Source organism: Diorhabda carinulata, chromosome 1 (genome assembly GCF_026250575.1).
Source record: "Diorhabda carinulata isolate Delta chromosome 1, icDioCari1.1, whole genome shotgun sequence".
NCBI classification, from domain to species: Eukaryota; Metazoa; Arthropoda; class Insecta; order Coleoptera; family Chrysomelidae; genus Diorhabda; species Diorhabda carinulata.
In genome coordinates, this window is record NC_079460.1 from 3689440 (window position 1) to 3709995 (window position 20556).

The window sequence follows — 20556 nt, forward strand, 5'->3', positions numbered from 1 at the left end:
TCTCAACTTATATTGATAAGTGCTGACATCTTCTGTTTGATTTAGGTCTTATATGAACGCAGTTCTTTATAAGAGTATTAAAACTGATATTTACGTAAAATTTTGACAGATGACAACATAAACATGGCTGACTATATAATCATAAAACGAAAATGTTATCAAACTCTTAAAGTCACTCAAAGTCCTCGTATCTTCAGCATGAAATACTTTTTTGAAATATTGAAACAAAAGTAATCATAAATTTGATATAGATATACACTTGAGGTCACAACAACCATTAAAATCACTATAAATAATTAGAAATAAATATATTGTTGTTCGTGTATCACAAACATCCCAATGTAATTAAAAAAGTAATCATAGCGTTGCTATAGAAATAACTTTGTTTGAATATATACAAAAATAATTTGATTTCGAATGTCAATAGTCATTATTCGAACATTTTAGATAGAGTAGCTTAAACTTCTAGAGTAAATATAAGTATATATTGTATATAATATACAAATAATTGATGTTAAAATTTATCCTTAATATTATGAAATGTGTTTGTTCTTGATTAGAAAAAAATATCCTTGTCATCATCCCGAAAAAAGCATCTCATCTAGCAGTAAATCGTTAGATATTACTGGCTCGCATCTCCCCTACCAGCATCGTCCATGTCAATATAGACATAACTCCCATTTAAATCCGTCTAAACGACCTATTGACCTTTTCTTTAAACCGTGAGAGAAAAGAATTGCCTCACCCCTCTTCAACTACTCACAACCAATGACAATCGCTTTCTTATCTAGTTAAAAATTTGAAGTTTTCGCGATTTTCTATTAAATATCCACTTTTAATTAATTATTTTAGTTTCCGACATCAAGAACTTAGATAATATAATTATCAAAAAAAAAATAATTTTCAAAAGTACCCTATTAAAATATTTTTCTTTAGAATAAGGTGATCTTGAGAGGTTCCTTCTATGGACATGATCAGGGAAACCTGATGGGAAATTACTTGTGTGGACCTCGTCACGTTTTCCCTAATAAGGTTAACCTTGTTTTAACTTTATGAGGTCATTATGATGTTGCAAAGAAATAAGGAAAAAATGTTTTTCGGATTATAAATCCTGTTTTAAATTTGAAATTTCCCCTGAAAATTGAATCCAACTTCCGGAAACTGAGCTAAATATCGCAATCAGCTGATAAATGATCTACCTGAGCCCAGGTTATAGTTTATGAAAAGTTATAGATTTTCTGTGGTTTTCCTATAACCTGATGAACTTGATGCTAGATGACAGGAAATGAAGCAGCCACTACGAATAAACAAACTCCTAACTAACCCTGTGTAATACTGTAGACGCAGTGATAGAGACCGATATTCATAAGAGAAATGCTTTATTGTCAAAAAGTTGTTACAAGTTGTATACAGAAGCATGTAAAAACTAACAAACAAACATAAAAATAACTAAATAAAGAAACAAATAAAATAAAAATTTTACAAAAGAAAACCACAAATTTACAAAATTATAGGTAATAGATAATATTTAGTATAGCACTTTTCAGTTAATATACCCTCAAATTATTGCGGAGTGCGGGACAATATGATATCGATTTGATTTCATTTAGCAAATGATTGTGCATTTTTCTGCATTGTAAAATATTGAGCCCTTAATGAATTCTGAACATAGAGTAAGTAGGTAAAGGTGGTGCTACGCATTCCTATGTGTAACGACCTTTCTGAAATTGGAGAAGCGTGCTTACGAAGTAGGCAAAGGGATTCAAAGATGAATAAGGAAGGAAGATTCATAATTTATAATCTTGCAAAGAAGTCCCTGCTCTTTAGTCCGAATAAATAACTAACAGCTCACTTTTGTAGTTTGAAGATTCGCTCAAATTGAGTCGCACCACACGTACCCCAGAAGAAAAGGGCATATCGGAAATGCAACCCAATAAGGGCATAATATACTGTTAAGTAGATGAATAAGTTCAGTACTTTGGAAACTGATTTCAGTTGTCCAATTATCCATAACAAGCCATAAAAATTTTACAGATTCAACGACGTAAATGGTGGTCTTATTTAATAAAAATGTCAACAATGTATTTTTCAAGGAAATATATTCCTCGTCCATGGCTCTCTTCCAATCATTATCTTGTGCTTCTACAGTCTGTGGATCTGTTAAACCTGCAAGCAAAAGAGAAAGCTCCAGTTTTGTAGCAACATTTTCAGTGACCAACAAGGAAAACATGACGATAAATGGTTTCTAGATTCCGGTACATCCATCCACATGACAAGTAGAAATGATTGGATGTACAATGTCACCGAGCCATCAGTTAATAATATCACTATAGCTAACAGAAAACCGTTAGCTGTGAAGGGAGTTGGTTGTGTAAATATACATATAAGCCAAGATAAGTGATACAAGTCAGTCAGATTGTTTCTTTGGCTGTTTACAATATTCAAACAAAATAACCACTCTTATTACAATTGAAGCATCTAGGTCCCTTTGATTTCACTGGCTGCGCACTATTTCTTGTTTTCTTAGTGTTTATGTAGAAAGCGGTTGACTTTGATGTATTAATCTCTTGTATGAGTTTAGATTTAACCGCATCAACACTGATTTGAATACCAGAACTCTCTAACCCCTTAAACTCCTCCAGTAAGCCTGCTAACATTAAAATGCCAAGCCACCCATCATTGACATCAAATCAAATGTTACGCAGTTTGTGAGCAGTGTTTTGTTATCTTACTAACATAGTCTTCAACATTATTGCTCAACTCCAATGTAGTATTTATCAGATCTTTAAGTAGATCTACTGTTCTAGTTAAGCCGTTGTCATCAAAAGCCATTTGAAAATTTTCCCATACTTGCTTTGCAGTTTTGCATTCCTGAACATGTACAGGGTCTTCCACGACGATCTGAACCGATATGTATATGGGAAAGTATTGCGACTAGTGGGTTGCATGGGTTTTCCGAAATGCTAAAATAATTTCACTTTTTTTGAAATTTCCGGTTATACCAAACTTCGTTATTTTAAACGGAATGCTATAGTTTTTATTAAATTTTTGGAATCTACGTAAAATTTCGATATAACTCTATATGAAGCATAGTATGCCATTTTTTAATTATTTCAAATTTTCGACACATGCAGCCCTCCACTAAAAAAACTATATTTCTAAGTTTAAGTGAGTCAGGTCTAATGTTTTTGAGATTTGGACAAATAACACTTACAGCTTTCAAAATCTATGAAAACCTTGACCAAAATTCATATAGAGTGTTCTCTATATGAAATGGTGCTTTAAATTAAGAGGACGGTTTTTGTAGAAACTTGATTTTTAATTTTCATATCAACAACATATCAACAAATAAACAAACAATGAAAACAGCTTGACGTTTAAGCGTTGCAAAAGTGTTCATCATGTCCCGTTAAGGATTTATTAATGAAGATTATTTCAATTTGTTGGTAATATACGGGGAATGTAGTGCAGCAAATTGAAACCTGTCGTAAACAATGAAGGGATACTTCAAAGCGTATCCTGAAAATTCATTAGAGATTTGGGAATATCAGCGATAAGTATTCTTAAAGGATTCTTAAAAAACACAAGTTCCATCCATACTATCTCGTTGGTACTAAATTTAAAGCCAACTGACGATCAAAGAAGAATTGCTTTTTGTTAATTTGCATTAATTAAAACTCAGGAAGACGAAAATTTTTTACAAAACTCAATTTGGACAGATGAGTGTAAAATTTAAAAGAAAGGAATATTTAACCGACGTAAACCCCATTATTGAAGTGATACCAATCCTCACATGTTGCTTGAAAGACAGTTGCAAGGGTACTGGAATTTCAATGTTTTTGCTGCGATGAAAAATGACAGTATGCTGGTGGTACATTTTTGTGACAAAAATTTGAAAGTTAATCTTACTTTTTTTGTTTATTTCAAGTAACAGATATCTAGAAATATTAGAAAATTATTTACACCCACTAAATCTGAATTGAAATCAGCTGTGGTATGCGTTTGTAAATAACTTTTCACAGACTCAATTTGAGGACCGATGGATAGCACACGATGGACCGCATCAATGGCCTTCCCGTTCACCGGATATCAGCCCATTAGATTTTTTATAATATAATAATAATAATATAATAGAATAATTAAAAAATTTGGACTTTAGGTATACGATGCCTTATATAAAGTTATATTAAAATTTCGCGTAGGTTTCAAAAATTTCATAGAAACCATAGCATTCCGTTTAAAATAACGAAGCTGGAGTCTACTTCCAGTAAAACCGGAAATTTCAGGAAACTAATTTCACTTTAGCTGAAACGAGCATTTAAGAAAACCTATGCAAGCAAATTTTCAGAACACTAGTCGCAGTACTTTCCCATATACATATCGATTCAGCTACAAGTTTATCATCGGGACGTTCGACACAGCGTTATAAGTCTTCGTGTTCTAAGTACGCCTTCATACTGAATTTCCATGTCGCGAAGTTTTCTTTTCCAACCAGTTTCTCTAAATTAAACATATTTGAACCCATCTTGCAGGATTTCAACAGAAATATGTAATTTTCACCTGTAGACGTAAAACTTTTTTTAACCCCAAATTCAAATTGCAACGACAATTTTTCTGATTGATGTTTTTTCACTTTCTTGATATTCAACCACTTCGGAATCACGCTTTTTATAAAATAAAACCCTTATCATTATAAAAAGTACGTTTAATTCCATACCACAACTACGCATTAAAATCGCACCATGATTTAATGGTGATTACGTCACTAGATATAGTCCGTGAGATCACGGTTGCTCCAAGAGAAGCAAATATCGTCTTTAAATAGACATAATGTACCACTGATGTCTAGATAGGCGTTCATAAACAGAATAGGGCCTAGTACTGAGCCTTGGGGCATTTCACATTCTATTGGCTTGCAAGAAGACATCGTTGTATCAACCCTTACAAGCTGACTTCTGTTGGTATGGTTAGGTATGACTTGAACCATGCGAAAGGTGTTCCACTGAAGTCGTGGTACTGCAATTTGTTAATTAAAATATTATGTTTAACACAATCGAAAGCCTTAGAAAAATCACAAAAGTCTTTGCAGTTGAGTGATGGCTGTTTAGGCTAGAGTAGACATTATTTAGGAGGCAGAATATGGCATAACTCGTGCATTTAAAAACCCAAATTGATGGGTAATAAGTATTTTATATGAAAGCCTCTTTTTGAACAATCTTTTTATGATCTTAGATAACGTGGGAAGGAGTGCAATTGGGCGATAATTCTATGCTTGATTTTTATCTCCTCCTTTATGCAGAGGTATAATTATAGCCATCTGAAGATAATTGGGAAAATTGCCATTTTGAAATGAAACGTTAATTAAAGTGGTAAGGTGATATAATGTACAATCGGGCGGATTCGAAAACATTTTCAATGTCAGTCAATCAGTTGAGGATTTATTTTTGATGTCATTAATTGTACTGTATGTAATCACAAATCGAATCCCTTTCTTTGGAGGTGTTGTGGGATCGAAAGCATTCCGTTATTCAAGATAGAAATGGTTGCGAGAAATTTTAAATATGTAAAAAAGTGATTCTGCTCCAGTTGCAGCCATTAGAAAAATGTAGATTCGAAATGTGAACTTTTAATCCAGCATATGAACACCGAACAAAAATTACTATTATTTGGAATCTCATCCCATACAGATATCCATTTTACAACTGAACTCGTGAAGGTATAAGCGTTTTTCCGATAAATGGCCGATTACACGGCATTTATAGCTTATGAAATTTAATACTGCAGCTTTCAGAACGAAAAGCCGACTTCCACATTTTACTTGTAGAACTTATTGAAAAAAAATACGCCGTTGCGACCCATTTTCAGATAAATCATTTTTATTTTCACTTTAACGACTTCTAAAGTTTTCTAGTTAAGCACTTACATGAGTAAATCATTTCGATTTTCGATTTTCGATATTGCCCTTTATTTATAATTTAAAAAATCCGAAAAATGGGCTGAAGGAAGCATCACGTCAACTTAAAAGAAGTTCTTCAAGAATTGAAAGAGTATTAAAAAATTCCCAGTTAAAATATAGTCCAAACAAAGAATTGTAATGTTTTTCGTATTTATTCACACATTTTCTATTCATGGGGTGAATTACTTTTACTAATTCGTTTCATTCACCACGAACATTTATTCAAAATTACACAACTCCTTATATATCCTAAATAGAATTCTACAAATAAATGAATAAATGAACTTTCCTAGAAATTATATAAAAGAATTACTGTGAATAAACCGCCTGCTATAATAAATAGTTCTAGAAACAAATACCAAAGGCACAATCGCTAATTATAAATAGTAGATGAAAGGCGCCTTGAATTTGCCGAATTTTAAAAGTTGGACAGGACCCATTTCACGAACTTGTTCGTAACAAAATGTTGAAATAATTTCTTACCTTTATTTATAAACTATAAACACTGTAGTTTTAAAAATAAGACATACGTATATAATTTCAAGGACATTCAAGTATATAAGTCAAGACGTAGGACATTAAAAATGCCAAATTTTATGATAGTGGTGGTGTCATATCTCAAAACTTAAGTAGCAGCCCTCGTATCATCAAAGTATCTACGTAACATTGAAGCAATCATAATCTTGTATGTTAAAAAATAAGTAGTTTCATTTATACATCTCGTGTCATAAACTGAGCATCTTTGAAACACGCAAAAGTATAGTTTAAAGACATCAACTACATACAGCACTCAGTCTACTTTGTAGTTTTTTTCTAAGAGTGCGGTAAAAGTTAATAAGGTTTCTTGGCGAAAGAATAAAGAAATTTTTGGGATGTGTTTCCCGCAGAGTCGGGAAATGACTGTAATAAAGTAAAAAGTAATGACTTTTATATAGTAGTACGCCATACAATTCTGACTGTATTTCTCATTTACCTACAGTGTATTCGTAATTACAGTGACCACAATACGATTATATGTTTTTTATTATTATGAAACCCATTTCAAAGTACGCCTTGCTAGCGCGTACTTCAGAAATGGTAATTTCACCCCATTGGTAGAGAATACTGAAATACGAGGGTTGTTACAAATAATAGGCATTTTCACAAAAAGTAAAACCGAGTATATTCGATTTCTTTTCGAAATATTATCCCTCAAGGTTTATAAATTTTCGTATACGTTCAAACCAATTCTGGACACATTTTTCCCACTCTGTAGGTGATATCGTAGAAACATCGTTTCAACAGCCTCTTTAGGTGTCCGCGCATCTTTTATTTCACATTGCGAAACAAGGAAAAAGCAATAGGCGATAAATCGGACGAATACATAGAAATACAAAGTAAAAAAATGGTAATGACCACAATACGATTATTTATTTTTTATTATTATGAAACCTATTTCAAAGTACGCTTTGCAAGTCGCGTACTTCAGAAATGGTAATTTCACACGATTGGTAGAGAATACTGAAATACGGGGGTTGTTTCAAATAATAGACATTGACCCATTATACGATGTTAAGTTTTAAATTTTCACAAAAAGTGAAACCAAGTAAATTCGATTTCTTTTCGAAATATTATCCCTCAAGGTTTATAAATTTTCGTATACGTTCAAACCAATTCTGGACACATTTTTCCTACTCTGTAGGTGATATCGTAGAAACATCGTTTCAACAGCTTCTTGAGGTGTCCGCGCATCTTTTATTTGACATTGGGAAACAAGGAAAAGGCAATAGGCGATAAATCGGACGAATACATAGAAATACAAAGTAAAAAAATGGTAATGACCAAAATACGATTATATATTTTTTATTATTATGAAACCCATTTCAATGGTAATTTCACCCCATTTTCGTATACTTTCAAACCAATCCTGGACACATTTTTCCCGCTCTGTAGGTGATATCGTATAGACATGGTTTCAACAGCTTTTTGAGGAGTCCGCGCATCTTCTATTTGTCATTGGAAAACAAGAAAAAGACAAAAGGCGATAAATGGGATGAGATATTAATTCAATGTTTTTTTTTCCTTCAAATATTCAGTTGTTTGATGGGACGTTTTGTGTATATGTTCAAACAAAAACGATTGTTTTGCAATGTGTCTATAAGTCAAATACCGATCCTCTTTAATTATGTTGCGCACAGCATTGCTGTATCTTGGAATGGGAACAGATTTTGGACGGCCTTCTCTACATTCATTAGTGACGGACGAACTACTCTGCCGAAATTCTGCAAACTAATTGTGAACAGTCTTCTCTGATGGTCGAAAATTTTCAGATAATCCTCGTATATGAAAGTATAATATAGAAATGTTTCGCGCACATAAGAATAAATTTTAAAAAAACTTTATTTTCTACGGAATGACAAAAAATGGAACTTTCTTACGACTTTGCGTAAAACGACTTAAAAAAAACGACAATGACAATTTGTACGAGAATTTATAATTTAATTATGCTGATGTCGCATCTTCGCATCATTCTTGACGTTAACATTTCTATATCTATTTGTACAACAAGAGAAGATAGTGCTACTTTTCTTCCCGAGGAAAAAAGGAAAAGGCAGTTCATTCTCATGTCATTTTTAAATAATTTGTTTATGAAATTAACGATAAAAATGAAGAAAAGAACTAAAACTAAGAAGTGGGTACAGTAGAAGTAAGAGGCACGTTGTTTTCATTCTTACATCCCACATATTTCCAATTTGTGACAAATTTCTTGTTTCTATTAATGTTAAACTTGCAATTTTGAGTTTTCGTGATATTTCCATTAACAACACCATTATTCATCTGGCATCCCCCGTACTCGTACTTGGCCGATTGTAATAAATTTTATTAATTTCAGTAACTCCCATTATTTGGTTCGAAATGCTCACCATTTTTGCAAAATATTACTACACATATTCTTCAACGATATCCGTGCACTTCCAACCTCCATGTTGCTTTAGAGCGAGAATGTCTCCTCCAGGATTTGCAAGTAAACTTGCCGAGGTTCTTCTGAAACTTCACCTGGAATAATTTATGGCATAGACAGTTTTTAAAATTCTGCAATTTTTTTAGGATACATTTTCCTGGTCTCTAGAAGACAAATAAACATGTCTGATGTGTTTTAGGGCGTAGCTATCAATATTTTCCATAATTGTCACTATAATTAGAGTGGATTGGAGTGGAGTAGAGTGAAGTACTTTTCTTTTCTATGGAGGAAAAGTACGACTTTGCTCACTAGACTGAGGACATGAAATCTATACTTTGGATAGAGGTAGGTAAGTATATTTATTTTCTTCATTATTGGAAAATCTTTGACCACCGAGTCTGGAAACAGAAAATAATTCGTTAATTTTGATCATTGCCTTAACGTATATGTGACCTGGTGCATTGTCTTGATGAAACAACAATTTTTTCTTAGCCAAATGCGTCCGTTTTGTTTGATTTCTTCGCTCAAACTTTGCAATAAGTTCGTATAATACTCGCCGTTGATAGTCAATGAAAATTATCCGTTGCGCATCCCAAAAAACCAACGCCATGACCTTGCCTGCAGATGGAACGGCTTCTGCCTTCTTTGGAGCCTTTCAGTCCATTGTTTTGATTGTTCTTTTATTTAGGGTGAGGAGTGACGGACCCACGAATCATCCATGGTTATGAATCAGTACAAAAATTCATCGTCATCTTCATGACGCCGTCTTTGTTCCATTGTGAGCAAACACGGTACCTCATGTCCACATTTTCATTTGATATGCGATGTACCACACTTCTTTAAATGCCTACTATGTCAGCAAGCTCGTGCACTTTCAGTCAACGATTATACAGTACCGCTTTGTGGATTTTCTTCAACATTTCTGGAGTCGTCACCTCATTTGGTCGACCATTGCGATACTGGTTTTCGCAGATCATAGGGCCTGCTACCTAATATTTTACTGTTGACCTAACCAAGGTCAACCAGTTTTACCTAGAGCAGAATCTAGTTGAGCTTTTATATTGGTTTGGCTACGGTCCTTCAAACAAAAGTATTGTACCATATATTGATCCATGTTTACAAATTCACTGCTGCCAAACAAATACTAAACATACGCTGCATAGATTGTGTACTTTCTGATACGGTGATATTTTTCAAGCAATTATCGCCCTCTCTAGGTCAGGCCAAGTACTTCTGGGACTATACACGTATGTTATTCAAGGTACAAAATTAATTTGAATATTTCAAAAATTATATTCTGGAATTCTCGTGTCTTTGCAACATTAATGTTGCGCTATCGTGACACAACGAAAAAAAAAATTACAGATGAAATAGTTATGAATAACATTTTGTCGCATGGCGATAACAAAGCTGCCATAAGTAGAATTCACGCCTGTTACTTCGACTATGATCGTAACTGAAATAGCGGCATAAAATTTCAAAACACTATGCCTACTTCATCTTGTTTTTAGTACGGCAGAAACACCATCGGCCCAAATGTTATATATCCAGATGGCTTACCATACTTTTTTTTATTTTATTCTCTCTATATAAAGAATTATCGTAGATACAGGGTGTTTCTATAATCGACCGACAACGCTCTACCACAGAGAGATCTTAATAAATGATTTTGATATAGGAATACGAACCATTACGGGGCCTAGTTGCTGAGATATAGGGCGTTGATATTTTAAATCGAAATTAAATATTTGCCATAAATCAAGAACGCTTTTGAATTTTTTTTCAAATTTGGTGACCTTAATAAATTGATATTTTGACATTACAAACTTTCGAAAAATTTAACCAGTGACGCGGTGTCAGGGTTAGTTGTCACTTTTACCCCCCTATTTTGTTTTAATTTACCTGATTATTTTCACTTAAGACACTAATAACCTTTTATGGACCTAAAATGAAGGGTGGTGTAGAAATTTGTCTCTAAACAAAAGTCTAGGGTTAATTAAATACTACTCAATCTTAGTAGATTATATCATAGAATTTTAAATTAGTTTTCACATTAATTTTGCTATTATAAAATGAATTTTTCATTTGACGAGTTGACTGTGCATCTGAAAGAGTTAAATAATATTTTTGAAAGGCAATGTTTAAGTACTCGAACTGTAGGTGGCGCTTTAAGAGTAGACCGTTCTACTGTATGGAAAGTTTCAGGTGCGTATGGAATTTTCAAACTGGTATTTACAAAAGTGTCGTGAAAATCGAAATTTTCCAAAATACGTGTTGTATACCGACGAGGCTAGATTTACTGAGGAAGGAATTTTCAATTCTAGAAATAGTCACGTTTGGAATGAAGAAAATCGTGAAAGGGGATTTCAGCATAAATATTCGGTTAATGTGTGGGTTGGTATGGTTGGAGATTGCTTAATCGGGCCTTACATTTTACCAAATAAATAAAATGGAGGAATTTATACGCGCTTTCTGAAAAAAATGTTGGATGAATTGTTGGAGAGTGTACCGTTGAATATTAGACAACACATGTAGTTTCAACATGATGGGGCATCTGTTCATTTTGCTGCAGCGGCAAGAAATTGCTCAAACAGACGTTTTAGAGAAAAATGGATTGGTCGCTTCCAATATCACCTGATGTAAATCCTATCGATTTTATTATATAGGGCTATATGAAGTCCTTTGTATACGAAAAAATCATCGAATCTGAACAAGATCTAATAGCTAGAATTCAAGATGCGGCAGATATTAATCAATTCCATCCAGATTTATTCTCAAGACACGTTTTCAATGACCAAACGGTCTAAGTGTATTGAATTAAGCGGCCAACAGATTGAAGGGTTTGATGGATTATGAATAATTTTTCTTTGTTTTGAACTACTTGCAATCAATATTCGAAATTAAATTAATAATTAATTAATTTGTAAATTACTCCAGACTTTTGTTTAGAGGCCAATTTCTATAACACCGTTAATTATAGCTTCATAAAGTAGTTTTCCGGGGGATAAAACTGACAACTAGCCCTGACAGCGCGCCACTGGTTAAATTTTTCCAAAATTTATTTATCTCAAAATATTACTTCATTAACGTCACCAAATTTGAAAAAAAAATTTAGAGACGTTCTTAATTTATGGTAAATTTTTGATTTAAAATTTTGCACACTCTTTATCTCAGCAACTAGGCCCCGTGAGGGTTCGTATTCCCATATCAAAATGAATCATTTATTGATATCTCTCTATCGGTGTAATATAGAAACACCCTGTATAATTTATATGCACAATAATAAGAAGTGTGATCGAAAAATACGGTGACTCAATTTTTATAGCGGCAATTACTTACGCTCCATTCAATATGTCTCAAGCCCCTATGTGTTGAGACAAATTGAGAAAAAAGGAGCTGACGGAATGTTGCAATATGTCTATGATGATAATGTAGAAAGCCGTATGTATGCGAGTAAAGGTCGTAATTAACGACAATGAAACTAGTAGGGGTCAATGAAATGCCAAAATTCTTGCTGGAGGCGGAAAGTTAGTGTTAAAAATTGAAAAATAAACAATGTTTTCATCGATAAATAAAAGATTTTTTAAGGAATTCTAATGAACATCATATATTTTGGGCGATTATATACACCTTCCCATCTCTATAGCAGATAAAATATCTCTTTCCGGATATTTTAGTTTTGCACAACGAAGTTGAACGTTTCAATGCTGCTGCTGATTCCAGGGAAAACCGAATGTTGAATTAGCCGTAACTACTAAACAAAGTAGGTAGGAATTCCGATGATTCTGATGAAATGCACACAAAAGGTAATGCAGTGAAAGATTTATTGAGAGGATTTTATTCGGTAATCAATTAGGGTACGTAAATGCTGTTTTAGTATTAAGTGTACATCTATAATGAATCTACAAAAATATTGACGTTAAAAAATTATACTGTGGGATTTAATTCCTACTAACAATAAGAAATATTAATGATAAATACATCTAGAAAAGAGTGCGTATAAAGTCATATCTCAACAAACCATATTTTGAAAGTAGTTGGATATTTAAATATAAAACAACTAGCAGCGAAACCAGGCGTTGCTTAGGTTGAAATACATCGCATGTTTAATGGTATAGAAAATATATAAAGATACATTTTTGAACCGAATTTCAACACTCGTACACATTTTGGAACTTTCCAGATCAATCCAAAAATTTCTAGAGCTTTCTAGAGCATTCTAAATCGATCATCATAAATTGAACTCATTCTGGAACTTTCCAGATCAATCCAAAAATTTCTAGAGCTTTTTAGAACATTCTAAATCGATCATAATAAATAACACTCATTTTGGAACCTTCCAGATCATTCCAGAAATTTCTAGAACTTTCCAGAACATTTTTAAATGCTTATAATAAATTGCACTCATTCTAGAATTTTCTAGATCATTCTAAAGCATTATAGATCGCCTATAATAAATTGCACTCAATTTAAAATTTCCTAGATCATTCTAGAAATTTCTAGAATATTCTAAATCGAACATAATAAATTACACTCATTTTGAAACTAGAGCTTCCTAGATCATTCTGCTGAATGTAAAGGAATAACAAAAAAAATTTAACCTAAATTGACTTTTTAAACGGTTATTTGCATACTTAGATACATTCATTTTGGGGTAATCGACGCCGATTTTAGATAAACTATTATTATCCATATTTGAAACCAGGTTTTCAAATGTTTCCCGACTCATTTGAAAATAATACTTAAATTGGCTTCCTTGGGACAATCTCTTCTTCATAATTTATGCTCTTCCACTTCGTCTCCATTTTCAAAAAAAATAAAGCCATTTATCGAATTGAACTTTCGTAAATACAAAAATAATACACAACACATAAGTACAAACAGTTGTCGGATAAAACTGCTATTTGATAAGCATCGAAACGTCAAAAGTCAAAACAAATCTGAGATTCGAAATTCAGAACAAACAGATCTTAGTCAGAGTGCTATAAAACAGAATGCGAACCGAGCAGTGATATTGAAATAAAATCAGAGTCATCAGGTATACATAGCCGAACGCAGTATATGTATATACAAATGTCAACTGTCAACTATCACTTGTCGTTCATAGATCTTCAATCGCAACGTTCGAAAATCGATTCTATTTGCGACAAAACTAGGTTATGATACAAAATATAACGTGAAATATGTATAATATTGAATGTAATATTTTAATTCAATATCTAAAATTATAAATATTATGTAAAATTAATATTTATCGAGACATTGACTTGTCTAAAATATTACAAAATGGCTGATTCGAACTGCTTGAAATTATAAAAAAAACGAACGGATAGTATTTTAGTTGATATTCTTGTGGTGCGTTCCATTAAACACTCATGACATTCACGCTCACAACAACGATCTTCTTTTTCAATTCGCTCCGAGCATTGCCATCTTAATAGAATTTATTATTAATTGTTTTGAGCGATGAAATAAAAAATAACAAATGAAAAAATATTTGAGAGTTTAGGTTAGCATCTATCACTTCAATAATAATCCTTAACGCATTAAATAATGAAAATTTCTCGGTTGCCATCTTTGTTGAAACGCTCACTTCGACCCACCTCTTGACATTAGTCATTAGTGACGTTTTAGCCGCGATCAAAACGATCCTAACCGCCATATGAAAATTTCAAATCACCAGATTCATGCGCAGTTTGAAATTGTGCGTTCGCGGTGCTAGCATGTTCAGGATTTAAAATCCTGTGTTCGTAGAGCAAAGATTTCTAGTTCCGAACGTATTCTGAATACGGGTATGGGTATATCATCCTATACTTATAAATATCAAAAATAAAGCTTCGACCAGTAGTTAATTACATATTATTTGCTTATCTAGTTTGGAATCCAAATTACAATTTTAGATGTTTATAAATCGTCCGTGGAGAATATATTATGAACAAAGCATGCGCATTTGACACGTCCAGAAACGAAAAAGTCTTGGTTCGTTTGGATTGAATTTTTCTTTACCGTTGTTTGTGATACTTTGTTTTTTGACATATTTCTTATACTTGGTTATATAATATACTACATATAATTCCGCAGCACCCTATATATAACGCATTCGACATAATTTAACTGGATAATGAGAATCAATTCAATTTATTATAATGGTTTCCCCGCCGTGTTTGAATTAATCACTAGAATTTTTGCAAATATCAGGATAATTGAAACAAAAACACGCATATATTTCTCGCCTGAAAAATATTTCGATTAATTACTAATGTCGTTGAGAGAAATACCACTTAGGACATACCAGTTAATACCCACGAATTGCGAAGTTTTTAAAACTTTATGAATTATAATTTGCATGAAAAAAACATCTTAACAACGCATTTGTATAATATAAAGTAAGTGTAAACTGTGGAAAATATTAAATTTTACTACAAATTCGAATTTGACCACACCACTCAAAAAATATTTTCTACATTTTTTAAATCTGTTTTTTTGAATCTTCTTCTCTTTTATCCTCGATAGACGTCCAAACTATCTTATTTTAATATCCTTTCTCTGACTTTTTCATTTCTTTATACGGGGTGTTTCAAAACGATTTCAAGAGTGCGTGAGAAGCAAACAAGACGCGTTCCTCAAATTTTTAGTTACCATAATGCAGTACACAGGATAACAAAGTTCGTTTTGCGGGCGCGCGTATTTCGAGAACAATCGATCACTTAATCGAGTTCGATGGTTGTATCGTTTACATTATCGACTGCGTAATATTGTAAGCAATGCCACAATTTTAGCTTGGATCCAGAAATTCAATACTACTGGAAATACTATTGGAGGAATTCATCACGGCCATCCAAGGACAGGAAGAAAGCCTTAAGGACGTCCCTAAAGAAGACTTCCAGCACTGCTTCGATCAATAGAAAAAACGTATGGAAATATATTGAAGGGGAGCATTCGAATGTATTAAAAACCCTTCTTCGTAACCAGTCGTGTTATTTAATAACCAGACCTCGTATAAATAAACTTCTATTGAATGTACAAAAAACAACTGGGAGGACAATGATACTTTGGGAGCTCTTGACCGAATGTAATCGGGTATACAGTATAATTTGTATTGAAAGAGATAAAATAATGCAATTTGAGATGTGTTCTAAATGTTAACTAGTGATGTAATAAAATTTCAGTGATATTCACTTTCGTACCTACCTCACGTACCCACATGACCTGATAAATATTGAAACATTCACATATAACAACTCCCTTTCGATATAAACGCTGAAGCATAAGAAAACAAGTTCGATTATACAAATATTATTGTTAATGGTTGTACTTTCAGACAAATGGAACAATTTAATGAAAAATGGCAAATTACACTTGATTACTATGGGTTACTAACCGACTAATGAGAAAATAAAACTTTTCATCCGCATAAACGAATATTTTTCATTCGTGTTAATGAATGATCGTAGGGGGTACTTAACGCAACACTGATTACTTTGCGTGCTTAAATTTACTATAATTCGATCTACCGTATTTCAATCAAATACACGACAATACAAGAAAAAAATATATTTTAGATAAATTGTTTCCTTGTAATTATTTATTTGAAAAATGGCAGAAAAAATAGTATTTGAGAAGTGAAATTACCATTTTATACAGTTTGGTATATTATATGCTATACAAGGTGAGTTTTATGTATGGAACGCTTCAATTATCTCGGAAACGGCTACCCATGGGTCTTGGTATTATGGTGGTATTTACATTGTTGTCAGATCTTTCCTTTTACCAGAAAAATAATGAACTTTGTTATTTCAAGTAAATCACCCTATATATTAGATTTTCTTTACCTAAATGCCATAATTTCTAAGTTATAGCTACATTTACAGTATCTCCACCAAAGTTACAATAAATATTGTACATTTAGATGACTACAATTGAATAAACTCGTTTAATTTGAATATTACGAATTTTAGAAAACATACAGTCCACTCACATAAGTATTAGTTAACCAAAACCTGACAGAGGAAATATAAACACCAACGGGTATGCAACGGGGAGACTCATTAAGCCAGCAACTGTTCCACCTGATAATCGACGAAATAATAAATCATGTCAAGAATACAGGATATTCACTTACAACGGGCGCAATAAAAATAATCTGTTATGCCGATGACGCTGTAATTGTGGCAGACGAAACGAAGACGAAGAAAAGTTAAAACCTTTAACATGCAAGTATCCACCGTAAAAAATAAAACCCTTGTCATCTCTAAAGAACCAATGAGGTGCAAACTCGCCCTAGAAAATAAAACCATAGAACAGTTAATTCCATTTGACTACCTAGGCACACAAATCAGTTCAAACCAGAACAGAATAAATGAAGTAAAAGGACAAGCAAAAAAAACCGGTCGAATATCACTCGCACACCGGGACATTATCTGGAATAATACCAGTATGAACAAATGGGCAAAAGATAAAATATACAAAACCTGCGTGCTATAGAAACAAGCGTGGACAAAAGAATTAAAGATATCATTCGAACAACAAAAATGAAAATACTCAGAAACATATGCGGATACGCACTAAGAGACAGAAAGAGAAACACAGACATAAGACACGAATGTGAGGTGGAAGACATAGTCAGATGGGGACGTAAACGTAGAAGAGCTTGGAACGAACACGTGGACAGGATGACCAGAGAAAGATTAGTAAAGATCGCACGAGACGGTGAACCAGGGACACGACGACCTTTAGGAAGACCTCCAAAATGATGGATGGATTCATGGACATCAACATTTCAAGGATAACAAGTTGGAAACTACAGGCCTAAGGCCTACAATAGAAAAACAAGAAAACATACAGTAAAGGCGATTGTGTCGGATGCCCAAAATGTTGTCCATTTACTTCACTACAACAAACCATGCGATTTTTAAAACTGTAATACATTTTGCAACTTCTCTGACTACTCAAAGGAACCAATTATTTTGTCGCCCATTATTCCAGCCCATACATTCAGTTTTTCGGGATATTCGGTGTGGGATTCACGCATTCAACGAGGATTGTTACGTGACCAGTATCTACAATTATTCCGATTTACGTTTCCATTAAAACAAAAAGTGGCCTCATCGCAAAACATTACTTAATTTTGTATCGTTTTGATTGTAACATTTTTCCATCATTAGGTCTGCAAACTCTTCACGTCTATCCTAATCGTCATCTGACAACTCTTGAACCAACGTTACTTTGTATGGATGGAATTTATTATCACGTAAAATTTTCATTACGGATGTTTGCGAAATATTAAGTTCTTTGGTTTGTCTTCTAACAGAACACAAACATCTAAAGATTTGTTTTCAGTTGATGCAGTTTTTCTGCGCCCTGATTTGGATAAATATTTTAGTGAACCAGTTTCGTTGAACTTTTTTATTAATTTACTGACAGTAGATCTTGTGATTGGATTTCGGTTAGGATATACATTATTAAAGATATTATACGTTTCTTATTGACTTCTGAATATCAATTCGTTCTTATTCAGATAAACGATCCATTGTGACTTTCAATAAACTTCAACACTAATAATTTATTGAAACATCAAATTTGTTATCGTAGCAGTCATAGCCACCTAAATGTATTATTTTAAGTTCGGTGGAGATAACACAAATGTAGCTATAACTCCGAAATTATAGCATTTAGATATAGGGAACATTAGATAAAAAATAATAAGTGTTTCCCAAGGATTTCGAAAAATATACAGGGTGATCCATTCGAAATAATAAAGTTCATTATTTTTCTGGAAAAAGGAAAGATCTGACAACAATGTAAATACCACCATAATACCGGCCGTATCACAAGACCCTTCTACACAAAAATTCATAAAAATCGTACCTTCCGTTTCCGAGATAATTGAGGCGTTCTACATAAAACTCACTCTCTATAGCATATAATATGCAATAAATTATTTACTTCTTAGACTTTTTTTATATGTTTTGATGGGTTTTTTGACTAAAAATTGATAATTGGTTTCTACAACAGATAAAAATATTCACATTTAAACTTATTTTGGTCTTTATCAAAATAGTTTGACATTGTTAATTTGAGATAGGACTAAAGAAACTAAAGAAAAAAATTTTTATTTTGATATTCAAGATGTAGGAGATCTATTGATTAATATAAATACGCAAATTGTCAGTGTCAATTTTGATAAAGACCGGAACGTCGATATTTTTATCTGTTTTAAAAACAATTTTCTAAAAATCATGCCGATTTATCAACAAAAATATATATTGGAAAAAAAATTATATCCTTCAATAATTTTTCATTTTCTAATTGCAGCAGGTTTGATTTAATATATATTTTGAGACTTTTTCTCTGAATGGTGATTAATTTAAATATACAAAATGTATCGTCAACTTTTAAAAACTGTATAATAATTTTCAAAAAAAAATATATTCACAATAAAAATTAAGAATTTAAAAGAACTTTCCAATGATTTAACAGTTGTCGAAATTTCTTAAGACACACTTTTCATATAGAATTTAAAATAAAAATAACTTACTTTGAAAAAACAAAATGATCAAAATAATGGAAGCGGCCGGCCTCATCTTCTGTTTCCACCTCATCACATATTACGATTCACCATTTCCAAAAAAAAATTCCACAAGAAAACTTTTTCGAGAAAACTTCCCGAAAACAACTCAATTCACTTATCTCACATCACCTCTAGCACAAGTAAAATGTCGCACATAATTACAAACCGATTTTAACTCACGAAAACAAAAGACCAAGAAGAAAAGTTTACGAATTCAACTCCGGTAAACCGCGACTTTCCAAAACACGTGATCGAGTTTCGGTTAGAACTGAACGCTCCGCAGCGATAACTCTGATTTTCCACTTCTGAATGCGGTGCGAACTTTTAGAGAAAACAACGCATGTCTCCTCATCCAGAGCTTGCTGATTATCGCCTCGATTTTTTCATTGAATTAATTGTTTATTCGGCATTAACAAAATGGGAAAACGTTGTTATAACAAGGTCAATAAACAAAGGTTGGAAATACGCTTTTGTCATGCTATTATTCCATGTAAAATGCAATTTCTTTAATATACAACATTTAATAAGTATAACAAACCGTCTAGGTTAGTACAATTTTTAAATTTTCTTCTTCTTTTTATTCGATTTATTTTAATTGTTCTACTTTTTTTTCTTATCCATCCATTATCATCTTATATACTTATTTAGTTACTCTTAATTACTTATCTCATAATAATTAATCATAGATAACCAATATTATAATTAATAAAAATCTAAGCATGAGAGAAGCACCCCAAATTATTTTATTCAATTTCAGGACGACAATAAAAGTGATCCTGATTACTTTCCGAATATTCAGATTAGGACTGGATTAAGCCAAAAATAGTTTTCGATACACTATATCATGAACATTGTTTTTTCATCCGGTTGTTGGGGATTACAAATAATTAATTCTTCATTCATTTTTAAGTTTTGTAGGCAAAGAATCAAGAATGATTTTTATTATTTTTAAAGAGTCGAAATCTATTATTAATTAAATTAAATAATTAAGAGAATAAAAAATAAGGTTTCTTAAATCTTTTGATAATCGATTTACAATAAGAAAAGGTATATATTAATTAGAAGCGATTTGAAAAAATTTAAATTGAA

General features: G+C 32.5%; 1 protein-coding gene across 1 annotated transcript in view; it reads right to left on the minus strand.

Moving 5' to 3' along the window:
• The window catches only part of LOC130896746 (uncharacterized), a 469987-nt gene extending 449949 nt beyond the window's left edge, over positions 1-20038 (minus strand). The window contains exon 1 of the mRNA XM_057805043.1: positions 19435-20038. Coding sequence (XP_057661026.1) covers positions 19435-19498 — 64 coding nt within the window. The 5' untranslated portion in view covers positions 19499-20038. The remainder of the gene's footprint in view (positions 1-19434) is intronic.
• Positions 20039-20556: the final 518 nt, after the last annotated feature.